The sequence below is a fragment of the Hyperoodon ampullatus genome, assembly GCF_949752795.1.
Source record: "Hyperoodon ampullatus genome assembly, chromosome: 14".
Taxonomy (NCBI): Eukaryota; Metazoa; Chordata; class Mammalia; order Artiodactyla; family Ziphiidae; genus Hyperoodon; species Hyperoodon ampullatus.
This window is the reverse complement of record NC_136927.1, coordinates 66,110,656-66,124,008: the sequence shown is the minus strand read 5'-3', so window position 1 is coordinate 66,124,008 and position 13,353 is coordinate 66,110,656. Positions and strand designations below refer to the sequence as shown.

General features: G+C 48.0%; 1 protein-coding gene across 2 annotated transcripts in view; it reads left to right on the top strand.

Annotated features, from left to right (window-relative positions):
* NDRG3 (NDRG family member 3) overlaps positions 1-6,347 on the top strand; it is a 32,516-nt gene extending 26,169 nt beyond the window's left edge. Inside the window, exons 10-14 of one of the 2 annotated variants that reach the window (XM_079720182.1) lie at positions 406-453; positions 3,605-3,640; positions 3,726-3,777; positions 4,971-5,009; positions 6,088-6,347. In XM_079720182.1, coding sequence (XP_079576308.1) covers positions 406-453; positions 3,605-3,640; positions 3,726-3,777; positions 4,971-5,009; positions 6,088-6,269 — 357 coding nt within the window. In that variant the 3' untranslated portion in view covers positions 6,270-6,347. The remainder of the gene's footprint in view (positions 1-405; positions 454-3,604; positions 3,641-3,725; positions 3,778-4,970; positions 5,010-6,087) is intronic. The other variant, XM_079720183.1, reaches the window with a different exon arrangement.
* Positions 6,348-13,353: the final 7,006 nt, after the last annotated feature.

The window sequence follows — 13,353 nt, the reverse complement described above, 5'->3', positions numbered from 1 at the left end:
CAGAGGAGGGGTATAAGGGCCAGTCATAAGGGCCGGTTGTGCTGGGAAATCATCAAGACCCCAGCAGGTGAGGGCCACGGTCCAGTTCACTTCTTAAAGTAGGTAACTTGTCCCCATGTTATATAGCGGGTAGGAGGAATTAAATTCAACATGTAGTCCTTTAAAGACTCTACTCGTAACGGATTCAGAAAATGAACTTTGCCAGATTTTTAGATCTACTAAGAAATACAAGATATAAAGTACTTCATATAAATATGTCTCCCACTCTGTATTTTGGTAATTTGGTTGATTCAGCCATCTCCAAATGAGCCATTGATCTTGGAAGATCAATCTCATGCCAAGCTATTTCTGATTTTTCTAGCAGTTCATAAAATTGTCTGTCTCTCTCTCTCTCTCTTTTTTAAGGTTGAATGCAATTCTCGCCTGAATCCTGTAAATACAACTTTGCTAAAGGTAATGTGTCTTCCTTCCTCATTGCCAACCATTAGTGAGTAAATTATACGTGGTTCAAATTACTTTATTTCTGGAATAGTTGCCCAGAAAGAAGGAAAGCTTCTCTTTCTCTGTCTGATTCTCTCATTCTCTTAAAAAAAATTTCTTTTCCTGAATATATTCTCATTGTAGAAAATTGGAAAATAGGAAAAAAATGGAAATATAAAAAAGAATAAAATAAAAATTACCCTAATCCTGCCACCCAAAGGTAACCTTCTGGTAAAAATATCAGTCTTTTTCCTATACATTTTACATCATTAAGATCATAGGCTGTTGATAGCCCTGTGTCTGTTTTCCTCAACTTTTTGACATATAAACATCTTCCCGTGTCACTAAAAATGTCATAAGCATTATTTAATATTGTTGTGAGAAATTAGATAATGAATGGAAATTATTTACTTGCTAAATCCCCTTGTATGGATAAGGAAGCTTCCAATAACATTCTCATGATAAGGGTAAATGCATTTTTTCTTTCTCTTAGGGCAAATAGAGAGTAACTCTTGTACTAAATTTCTAGGGTTAATATCTAGCTTCGGGCTTCCCTGGTGGCGCAGTGGTTGAGAATCTGCCTGCTAATGCAGGGGACACGGGTTCGAGCCCTGGTCTGGGAGGATCCCACATGCCACGGAGCAACTGGGCCCGTGAGCCACAACTACTGAGCTTGCGCATCCGGAGCCTGTGCTCCGCAACAAGAGAGGCTGCGATAGTGAGAGGCCCGCGCACCGCAATGAAGAGTGGCCCCCGCTTGCCACAACTAGAGAAAGCCCTCGCACAGAAATGAAGAGCCAACACAGCCATAAATAAATAAATAAATAAAGCAAAAAACTGTCAACAAGTAAAAATAAATAAACACTATAAAATCCATGACTTAAAAAAAAAAAAATATCTAGCTTCTCCCCATTTTGATTGTACCCCAGGCTCACATTTTCTGGAGCCTCTAGTGACATATTTAAGGGCCTGACCTCCTGGTTTGAATTTGGATTACAGTAGATTTAAGTACTGATCTTATGCTTCTCACTGTTTCTCAGCCTGAAAGACCTCTGCTTTCTTCCCTTTCTCTTTGAAGTGAGATTAAAAGGGAAGTGCTGCCACCAGAAGCAGCCCATAGTTCCTGGAAATATAACATGAGGTTAATGCTCTGTGGTGACAAAACTCAGAGTGTTCTGGGGTCCAGGTGATTGATGAACTAGTCTAAAATTTGAATTTTTTTTTTAAAGCATGTGGTTTCAAATGAGCTTTTTGTTGCAGGTTTGAATCAGTTTTCCAAAAGCGCAAAACAACTTTACAGTAGCCATAGATGTGCTTATTTCTGGGCAAAAATGCCCATCCACAACAACATGATGGAACTGATTCTCTGTTTGATAGGTATCAAGCTTGGAAACAGTCTTTCCCAGTATTCTCTCTGCATACGGGAACTGTTTTACAGTTCTAATCAGACTTTGACTCCTAACCTTCATGAAAATACAGCCTGGGCCAGTTAGGTCTATTTGATACTTATTCAGGTTAAATATTTGTTCCTGATCTTACACGTAGAATTTTCAGGGAACTGTTCTTATTAACCTCAAATTCCTGTGTCTCCTGTGGCATCCCATCTGCTGAATAACAGTCCACCCTCAAAGAAAGTTTTCATGTTAGTGAAGGGAGACCATGGGGTTCATGTCTCTTTTTTAAAAAATGCCAGTCAGCCTGAATAGGCTACTATCTGAGTATGGAATGCATAGCAGCTGGAAGGAGGAGGGTGGCCTCATGGTTGGCCATCATGCCCTAGAAGCAGTGTTCTCTGCGGATTGGCAGAATATGCATCACCTGGCTTGTTAGAAATGCAAGTTCTTGAGACCCGCTCCAAACCTATTAAATAAGAATCTCTAGGGACTTCCCTGGTGGTCCAGCGGTTAGGACTCCGTGCTCCCAATGCAGGGCGCCCAGGTTTGATCCCTGGTCAGGGAACTAGATCACACATGCTGCAACTAAAAGATCCCACATGCTGCAGCTAAAGAACCCACACGCCACAACTAAAGATCCTGCACAGGGCAATGAAGATCCCATGTGCCGCAAAATAAATAAATATTAAAAAAAAAAAAAAGAATCTCTAGGGCAGGAACTCAAGAATCTGAGTTTTAAGTCCTCCTGGTAATTCCAATGCATGCTAATAAAACCCTACTCTAGAAATCTTTGCACAGGTGAGAATAACCAACTGTAAAGATTTATGAATTGAGAGACAGCCTTACCAAATCCAACTATGAAATGAAAGTGGCTGACCAAGTAGGTTGGCTGAATTCAGCCTCAGTGCCTGACTGGAGACATCCCCTTAGTCGTGAAGTGAAGACAATGTAGAGTTGAGAGGAAACCTTAAAAGTGTGGTACCCTGAGAAGTTAGGATCACACTGTTTGAGGACTCTGAAAGTAACGTTCTCCAGGTGGAGGCAGAACCATGGTTGAAGGTAGTGGTTAACTTCACTGTCACCCAAATGGAAAGTTCCCGACATGGGCCTGAAAGTTAGGCCCTGCACTACTCATTAATGTTGAATAATCCTTCAAAATTACATCCAAGGTTATTGCTAGGATTTAAGTCTTTGTGTAAGAGTGCATTGAGGGGGACTTCCCTGGTGGTGCAGTGGTTAAGAATCCACTTGCCAATTCAGGGGACACGGGTTCAAGCCTTGGTCAGGGAAGATCCCACATGCTGCGGAGCAACTAAGCCCGTGCGCCACAACTACTGAGCCTGTGCTCTAGAGCCTGCGAGCCACAACTGCTGAGCCCATGTGCCACAACTACTGAAGCCCGCACGCCTAGAGCTCAGGCCCCACAATGAGAAACGACTGCAATGAGAAGCAAGCGCACTGCAATGAAGAGTAGCCCCCGCTCGCCGCAACTAGAGAAAGCCCGCGTGCAACAACGAAGACCCAACACAGCCAAAAATAAATAAATAAATAAATAAATTTATTTTTTTAAAAAAAAGAGTGCATTGAGGAGATGGACACTTGGATGTAGTTAAACATTAAGTTAAGGAACCTAAAATTTGATCCTGTCCTGTTTGAAAGGACCCATGGATGTTCAGAGCATTTCCCTTAAGAGTAAGTCTCAGCTGACTTACCTATTTTTCCTCTTCTAGATGGCAGACTGTGGTGGACTACCCCAAGTAGTTCAGGTAAGGAGATTTTTATAAAAGCACCCATTTGATTCCAGCTCTCTGACTGTGCAAAGATTAATGCCTTCTTATTTTGTCCCCCTAGCCCGGGAAGCTCACCGAGGCCTTCAAGTACTTTTTGCAGGGAATGGGCTACAGTGAGTAGTACACAGCTTTCTATTCTACCAAAGATTTATTGATAATGGGGTCATTTCGGCATCTGATGAGTACTCAATTCTCAGGGCTTAACCTCTGTGCTAGCCAGCCTGAAATCAAGTAGAAACCAAAATGTTTATGGAACATTCATCTGTGCATATATATAAAGATGAGCTAATGCTTATTAAGCACTTACTTTGTGCCAGGCACTCTATATTCTTAACCTTGAGAGGTAAGTTCTGTCATTAGTCCCATTTTATAGAAAAGGAAACTGAGGCTCAAAGAGGCTAAGCACCTTTCCCAGGGTAACAATTCAGCTGCAGAGCCATGATTCAAACCCTGGCAGTCTGACTCCAGAGCCCACATTTTCAACCACTGAAGCTTAGCCAGACCTAGCTATGAATCTGAAGTTGTTATTTGCATCTGAACTCAGCTGGTTAATGACTCCTGGACTAGAGAAACAAAATGGAGACTCCAGAAGAAAAGGAGTTAAATCAGTTAAGTCTGCTTCACCACAGGAGATGAATTTGCAGAGTATTTTAGAGTGAATCCAAGGATGTGTCCATATCATGTGCCACTGTCCTGGTCTCTTGTATTGTGAGACCCCTGAGCTTTCTCATTTGTCACAGAATATCCACACTTGCTCCTTTCTTGGAGTTATAAAAAGGAAAACTCTTCTACCCAGGTACAGAGCTCTTTATCCAGTAGGGTGATTTTTCTCCTGTCTTTGGTATCGGTGTGATTAATGACGATTGGGCAGCTGCTCTGGGCAGCAGCTGGGCCCCTGGGTACAGCCCTGTACCTGGCAGGCAGCTCGTGTATGTCTCGTCTAGAGTGGCTGTGTCATCCCCGTCTGTGAGCCACTACCAACCGAGCCCACACCCATATCCCTCTGGGAGGAGCAGAAGTCCCTCTCCTTTCCTAGGAAGCAGCTGATCTTCCAGCTGTTGGATCCATTTCTGATCCAAGCAGGTTGGCTATTTTTAGTGAAGGAGAAAACCTTTGACTAGTTGAGAGAAGTAACATCTGAGATGTAATTGAAGCATCAATTGGCCTCACCTCCTTTCTGGGCCCTTAAAATAAAACTTCACCCCTGGCTTAGAGTGTTCTGTCAGTGTCTGCTAGGCAGCCAAGGTTGCCGCTTGGCACTGTCGGGTCACTAACCTGCCTTTTCCTGTGTCCATCCTGCTTCCAGTCCCGTATGTGCAGCTCAGTCACCTGAGCACCGAGTCAGGTACCTTTCTCTACGCTGGGCCCTGCCCCCGCCTCCCAGCCATGCTCTCCTGGCTGCATTGGCTGCCCGCAGCATGTCCGCGGTTTTCCTGTGCGGTGAGAGCCCGATAGAACGTGGCTCGTTCGTTGTGCCCTGAGCGAGTTAGCCTCCAGGTCCCGCCCTGGTCCCCCAGGAGGAAAGGAGCGGGTTGTAACAGCCAGGGTCACAGCAGCAGCTGAAACTTTATAGGCAGGGCCCCTCCTCCACCACCACCTACTTACTGATCCCTTGAGTTAAACCCCAGACACTGGATTCTCAGTTAGGAGCGTCAGAGCCTGTGCCCGGAGAACTGCAGGTGATGGCATCTTCGGACCCCAGCGTTGAAACGGCAGCTGGGGGAGTGGCTCGTGTCTCAGAAAGATAGGCAGGGGGGTATGCCGGGTAAGGCCCTTTCCTGGCCAAGCTGGAAGGACCTTACAGACAAAGCAGTGGCAGTAGGCAGGAGTCTGAGTTAAACAGCCACCTCCAGTGCTGTTCCTCACAGGCAGCCTGTACCTCACCCCCTGTGCAGAGACCAGCTCCAGGCCTGCCTGCCCTCCCTACACCTCATCTTCCTCCATGTCTCCTCCCCAGGTAGCAAGGGTCGCCTGTGGACACGGGTGGTAGTCTTGTTGTATCGGGCTTGCACTGTGTTTGTGAAACACCTTCCTACTTGTGTGGTGTGGTTTGTCTTTCTTTGGTTTAGCCTTGCATGCACTGCAGGTTTTGGTTACCTGCTTGGGTTCCCAAAGCCTGCTTCCTAATCACCTTATGAATGGCATGGGCACAGCTAAGAGGCTATACTCTGGACTTAGGTTTCCCCTTGTTCTGCTGTGGACTAGAATCAGCTGAGATTCCAGCCAGAACCAGAGGATTAAAGCAGCCTTGCCTATAGCCCCTCACCTAGAGCCAGTAATGCAAAGTGGGGATGGCTATGTCTTGTCCTGGTGTCACCTTAAATGGGTTGGGAAAGCGAAATGTAAAGCTTTTGGTGAAACTTCTAGATTAGCTGAGTTGAACCAGGGCTCCTTCCTATAGTCCTCTTGGTTCTTTCTTACAGTCCCATCTGCCAGCATGACCCGGCTCGCCCGATCACGGACCCACTCCACCTCAAGTAGCATCGGCTCTGGAGAAAGTGCCTTCAGCCGATCTGTCACCAGCAATCACTCAGATGGAGCTCAAGAATCCTCTGAGTCTCCTGATGTTCTGGACAGACACCAGACCATGGAGGTGTCCTGCTAAGCAGATGCTCCTCCCCTGGACCATGCAAGTCCACCCCCCTTCAAACAAGCACTCCATAATATAACACTTCATCCAGCAAACTGGCATCTTATCTATCTTTAAGTCTTGCATGGCCACTGACTCTCTCTTTCTGGTATCCTGGATTAATCATCCTCTCTGCCTGCCCACCCCCCTTTTTGTATGTACCAAGAACCACTTCCATGCCATTACTATAGCATTCCAACATCTTCAGCTGGTCAGATCTCCATATCTTCTCTTGCCAGCTTTTCCCTGTGCTTTCCCAACTATGTAGCTAAGATTGTTTGATCCTGATGTATGTGTGTGAGCACGCGTGTCTGTGTTTGTGTGTGCATAGTTCTGTGATTTTAGACAGGCTTTCTTGTAGAGCTTCTGCAAAAAACAAAAAAAAGGGACTCTTTTTTTGCATTTTCAGTGGTGTTTTTAGGGGAAATATGCAGAACAGGTTTCTAGGTTGGGTAGGCCATTGCATTCCCTTTCGCTTCCATATTGGTCAACAAGATCTGCAAAGTGACTTCAGGAGAGCAGTTCTGAGGAATGTGGAAGATCATAATTCCTGTTTGGATTGTTGACTGTGACCAACAGAAGGGAGCCTGTTACATAGAGAAGCAGGCCGGGTGGCCAGCCACCTTCTCCTCTCCAAATGAATTCACATATACTCTTCTGTGAATAAAAGGGAGGGATATGTTCTCTTAGAAGCCCATGAATAATGAGGTTCTGATGCAACATGGAGTTTTTCCCGAGGAGTGAGTGTGGCTTAATCGCTGGACTTTTTTAGCACAGGAAGGGGAAAACGAAATTCCAGGCCTCTGCTCTGTCAGAACAAAACTGAGTCTCTGCAGTGTCTGATACCACATACCAGACGTCTGCAGGAAGCACCTCCCAGGAAGAACACTCTCCATCCCTCGATTGCCCCAGAAGGGAGAGGTATTATAGCCTGAAAATTAGGTAGATGATGAGGAAATGGCTGGGGAGAGAGGAACAGTATCGACTTGATTTCAGCAGACTTAATGGAAGCTAAATGAAATTCAGATAGAACCCATTTCTCAGGAAGTTATTCCTGTGAACTCCCTTTTGTAGGAGGGAAGGGACCAATCTGTAAGGGCAGCCTGTCCGGGTAGAATTTTGTTCAGTCCGCTGCTATGTGAGGGAGTCACAGTCACAGAGTATCACCAGGAGGAGGGTGAAAGCAACTGCCACCCAGTAAGGGCCCAGCTTTGAGGGCATTGAGATGTTACATAGAGAAGGGTTACACAGTTCTGATCTTAGGAAGGGGCTTTTCGGATATAGCATTTGCTTTCTGCTGAGATACGGAATGCGTTACTCTGTCAGAGTACAACTTTTTACGGATGGTGAAATAAAGCTGTATATGTCTCATTGTTACCCGGCGGTTGGTGTGACTTCTCTCAAGCCACTTCCTGGGGCTCAGGGGGGTACTGAGTGACTGCGTGTGGGCTCCGCGCTGGGTGTACTCACATACCTGATGATTATCCACCCAGCAACACTGTCCATTTAAAGTGAGGAAACCAAGACCCAGGATAAATCATTTGCCCGAGGTCATACCAGTAAGCCAGCCGAGACTGAGCCCTGAGTCCATCTGACACACCTATATTCCTCTCAAACCGAAAACCTGACCGTGAGCAGCCTGACCGTGAGGTGATGCAGGAGAAGCCAAGCTCTTGGAAAGGCATTCTGCATCTCAGCTCTGCCCTCTTTGTGCAGTTGCCACCTCCCACCCCTCATGTAGTAATCTGCAGCCACCTGCCAGGGCTCCTCCAACAGACCAAACTGTATTTTGCCAGAAGGGGCTGTCTTCCTACCCACCAAGGATAATTTCAGGAGGCAGCCGTCTCAGGTCAGTTTTGAATGGTCCAGGGGCTGCAGCTACCACTACATCGAGGTTGCTGTGTCTGTGGCAGATACTTGTAAAATGACTCGACCCTGTCCATCCTGGTAGAGGACAGGAAACAAATGCATGTGGGCCGATACAGGTGACTGTGCTGAGGTCCTTACAAGACAGGCAAAAGCAGAGTTCCAGAGCTGGAGGTGGTCTCATGGGCACAGTTGCTCTACGAACCCACCTTGCTCCAGCTGCCTTGGCTACACATCGGCAGGGATGGTTGCCTGTTTCCCACCTTGGCTGTGTGCGTGGACTCGGGCCCCAACTAGCTGGTCCTTACCACACTCATCCTCTTCTCATTTTCATTTCCTTTCTTCCTATTCAATATATTCCAAAAATAAAAAAGTTGGGGTACCTGCTTTGTGAGAGGCAAGGAAGTGGCCAGGTCGATGCTACCTACCCAAGATGATTGTGTGAAGCTTCTCCGTATAAATTGTCTCACCCAGTTCTCATGGCAACTCTGCAAAGTGGCAGTGTGTTTTACAGACAAAGAACAGCTGAGGAAAGTTAAGTGATTTGGCCAAGGACATCTAGCTAGAAAAAGTTCCCAGTTCTTCCAAAATCAATGCATTTTCGTATTTTATTAACTACAGGCCACGCCCTTACACCTTCCTGAATGTTCCTCCTACTGAGCCAGTGAGACCCTATTCCAGTTTTGTGGATGAGAAAACAGGCCTAGAGGTAACCAATTTACAAATGGTCAAAAAACTAACAAAGCAGCAGATCTAGGCTTTAAACTTTCTAATTCTCAGGTGCCTCCCTGAGTGGAACGGGAGAGGATATGGTATGATTTTTTTTGAGACCATAGATGGTCATTCCCTACTTCCTTCCTCGTTCATGGGCCTCTCCTTAAGGCCAGTCCAAAAGTCTGCCTGTCAGATGAAAAGATGGACATCGTGGTGGTGTGGGGGCAAGAGCAGGAGGGTGGGCCTGTGATCAGTTCCCTCCCAGCCACAGGCCACATCCTTGAGTGGCCGTCACCCACCCTAACATCCTGGTTAGAACCTCCACTCTGGCTCCCTCAGCTCTCCACGCCAGGTGCCGCAGGAGTTAAATCTCAAACCAGCCGTCCCCGGGAGAAAGGGAGAACGAGAGCCCAGGTGCGCTCAAGGCCCCAGAAAAGGCTGCATTGTCTGTGAAATAGCGGTTTCATGTTAAAAGCATCTGTCTCCAGGATTGCTAAGCCCTAATGGGGAGGCAGTGAATGGGTGGTTATTTAGATACTAATGAGCTGAGATTTTTATTAATTTAAATTCCAAAAAAAAATTTTTTTTTGGCCACGCCACACGGCTTGTGGGATCTTAGTTCCCCAACCAGGGATGGAACCCAGGCCCTCAGCAGTGGCAGCGTGGAGTCCTCACTACTAGACAACCAGGGAATTCCCTAAATTTAAATTTTAATGACTGATTTAAACATACCAATCAAAGGGCTAGCCGAGTGGTTCTTAAGTTTAGGGTGTACATCAGAATCACCTGGAGGGCTTGTGAAAACAGGTTACTGGCCCCCTACCATGGAGTTTCTGATTGGGTAGATGAGAGATGGATACTGAGAACTGGCATGTCTAACAAATTTCCAGATGATACTGAGGCTGCCGGCCTAGGGACCGCACTTGAAGAACCACTGTCCAGGTCCTGCTACGCAAAGTGTGGTTCCCAAACCAGCAACATGGGTATCGCCTGGGAGTTGTTAGCAATGCAGAATCTTGAACCCCACCGAACCAGAATCTGTTTAACCAGATCCCCAGGGGATTCCTATGCACATTAAAGGTGGGGACACTCCAAGGCAGTGCTTCCCATACTCGCTAGTCAAAGGAATCTCTTGGAGTGTTTAAGATTCACATTTTTGGGCTGCTCCTCTGGTGACTTGGATTCAGAAGATGTGGGGAGATCCCAAGAATCTGATACTAACAAGCCCCTCAGGTGATTATTATGACCAGGTAAGCATGGGAAACTCCTGCTCATTTAGCTTGGTTCTGTGTTCCTTGGATCAGACCAAGCCACAAAGTCAGAGAGAAACCTCTCCCTCCAGGATCATGATGAGGCAGCTGCTTCTCCCCCATAAACAGGAACTTGGGGAAGGTGACTCCTCGATGGTCTGTGATGCCGTCAGAGGAAACGGGTGGTTGTGAGAACCACAGAGCCTGCAGATGTGAGCTGGGAGCTCCAAGGACCCTGTGACAGAGCTTGAAGAGCCCTGAGCCTGCGTCCTGGCCTGGCTGTGCTTGGGAGGGCCAGCCAGTTGGAGGTCTCTAAGGAGCATGGGGCTCCTGTCCCATCCCCGGGGTACAGACTGCTGACCACAGGCAGATGCCAAGCTCCCCAAAGCAATATCAAGAGCCTCTCCCTGAAGACTCCCAGGCTGAGAGGGTCCCAGGTGACCTAGGACTAAGGACATTGGCAGACTTCCAGAAGGGGCCCCCCAAAGCCCTAACCTCTTCAGCTAAAGCATACGTCCTAGCCGAGCCCCTGCCCCAAGCCTCTGATGACAGGAAAACAGTAAGTACGCTTGTTTTTTGTTTTCCGATGGCCTTGGAACTGTGTGGAAGGATGGTCCCCTCAAGACTGGGAGTGGGCTTTACGGTTGGGACACAGTGTCAGTGGCTAAGAGGAGTCTCGATTATAACTTCTGAAGTCACGTTCAGCTCTAGAGTCTACAATTCTTAAAAGGGTGATCTTTCTCAGTTGAAAGGGAGGGAGGTCTCCCTTCAGCTCAATCCAAATTTATCACTTACGCCACCACAGAGAAATTATCTGCAGAAAATTATCTTCAGAAAAACACAAAAGACGCGGATTGTAGATCCAGCTCTGCACTAACCAGCTACGAGCAGTGAGCACGAGGTTGCTCTCCCTGGGCCCTGGTCCTTGTCTTGAATGGCATTCAAACCCTGCCGACGTCTCAAAGGGTCAAGTACTATGGTCAAAACACCAGATGTTCCACATGCTGACCGCGGCTGCCTTTAACTCTTTGCTTCCGCCCATGCCTCGGTCCCCTAGAAAGCGCCTACCTAACATGTAGTAAGTTGTTCAAATACTTAGACAATTATGATTAGATTCTTAAAAGTTCGGGCCAGTACCATCTCCCCCTCCTAGGTCTGCCCACCCACCGTCTTCATTTTGCCCCTAGAAGGCCTGACGTTGACGGGACCAGGTGAAGGGAGCTGGCAGAGTGCTGGGGGCTCTGCTGGCCTGAGTGCAGGGTTCTCCGGCCTCATGGGCCCAGCCCCCGGCACCACCTGCAGTGGGGAGAAGTCTCGGTTCAGTGTGGTTGGTGACTGTCTTGTTGAAGCAGGGGAAAGGAGACTAACCTCTACTGAGCACACACTCCATGCCAGGCCCCTCAGCTTCTCCTCACAACCCCATGGAGTCAGTATTATCCCAGATTCACCAGTGAGACTCAGAGAAGTTACACGCTTTGCCTGAGGTCACACAGCTCGAGCTTGGTTGGTCTGAATCACTCGTGCTCCCCAGGAATGATCTCTCCCAGGGATTTTCTGGACCCCTGTCTGTCTGCATAGTTAAGCACAGAGCATGTGCCCCATACCCAAGGGGAAAGGACTGTTGAAAACCTGGCCTGAAGGGTGCCTTGGCATTGAGGGAAGCAGAGACCCCAGGAGGCAGCAGCGCCATCTCGGGCTGCCAAGGCTTCAGGATCCCAAAGTCGGAGCAGGAGGTGGCTGCCGGGAGCCATTCCCTAATGGTGGGCCTGTTTGTGTTAAAGAGCTCTCCTGTCCCATGAATACGGAGCTCCCCCAGGAGGCAGGAGCAAACAGGCCGTCATCCGCATGTGGATGGCATGAGACTACAGACAGCTGTTCCATTTTCCAGGGCCGGATCCTTGCTCCTCGGAGAGGAAGGCCCGTGAGGCCATGGGAGTCACTCCACCATCATGACGGACACCTGTCTTCACCCAGGTGTGGGAAAAGGGTCAAAGGCAAGGACGGAGCCTGCTATGTCCCTAAACTGGTATAATTATGCCTTGTCTCTAACGAAGAGACTGAAAACCATCTGAAAGAATGAAACCGTCTCCCCACAACATCTTAATACGTATAGTGTTTGAAAAAACGGCATTACCCTGGAAACCTGGGAATTTAAATTATTCTAAGGATAAGACACCTGTCCAAAGAGCTAATAATCACTTCGTCCATTTGGATAATGTGTATCAAGTGTGGGTGATACACTTGTGTGGGTGAAAATGCTGAGGAAATGGGCAGAGAGGTCCTTGTTCTCAACAAGCTCTAGAATAATGGCTCATTAAACAAGCACCCTAGTACGTGAATAATTAAAACTTGGGAAGAGCACAGCAGGGAGCCCCGAGAGGGAGAGAAGGGAAGGTCCCCAGGAATGGCCTCTGGGGAAGTGACACTCGGAGCGTGAAAAAGGAAAAGCAGGCCCTGACCTGGCTCTTCACATGCGTTCTCTCTCAGACCCGTATGGTGGGTACCGTTATCCCCATTTTTCAGATGGAGAAATGGAGGCAAAGAGAGGGAAATGGTTCGACAACCAATCCTGTAAAGGCTTGCAAGTCATCACTGTGCCATACAGTCTCCCAGGCGTCTTACTTTGCCCTGTGGCACTAGTAACAGTGTGCTCAGTGTCACCTTGGCGCGTGAGACACGCCAGCCAGCTCCCAAGCCCCCTCAGATCCCCTTTGCCCACCCAGCCGTGGGTCCTGGTGTGCCTGGAGTGCACTCTGTCCTGTCACTGGCCCCTGCCACCCAGTGGCAGAATGTGATCCCAGGTCAGGCAGTGGTTCTGAGGAGCCATAGGAATGATCAGCTAGGGCTGGGGGATTCGGGGAAAGCTTCCTGGAGAAGGGTGGGATCCAGACAGGCCCTAAGTGGAAAAAGGGTCTTCCAGTAATGGGAGGGGGCTTCACACACGCAAAGGCCCGGGAACAAAGAATGGAGCATGGCTACAGTGTAGAAGAGATGGGAGGCAAGGAAAACAGGGTCTGGTTTGCAGAAAGCCTTAACAGTCTGGTGGAGGGGCTGGAACCTGGTTCTGATGGGAGGGATCTCATTTGCTTGTGTCAGCAAGGAGGTCAGCAGGGCTGAGCTGGGGAGGGAGGGTGTCTGGGCACCAGGCTGGGAACCATGGCTCTGTCCCCATCACAGCATCTCTTTCAGATTTCTCTTGGTGATGCACTTCTGAGTGTTCTGCTGAGGAA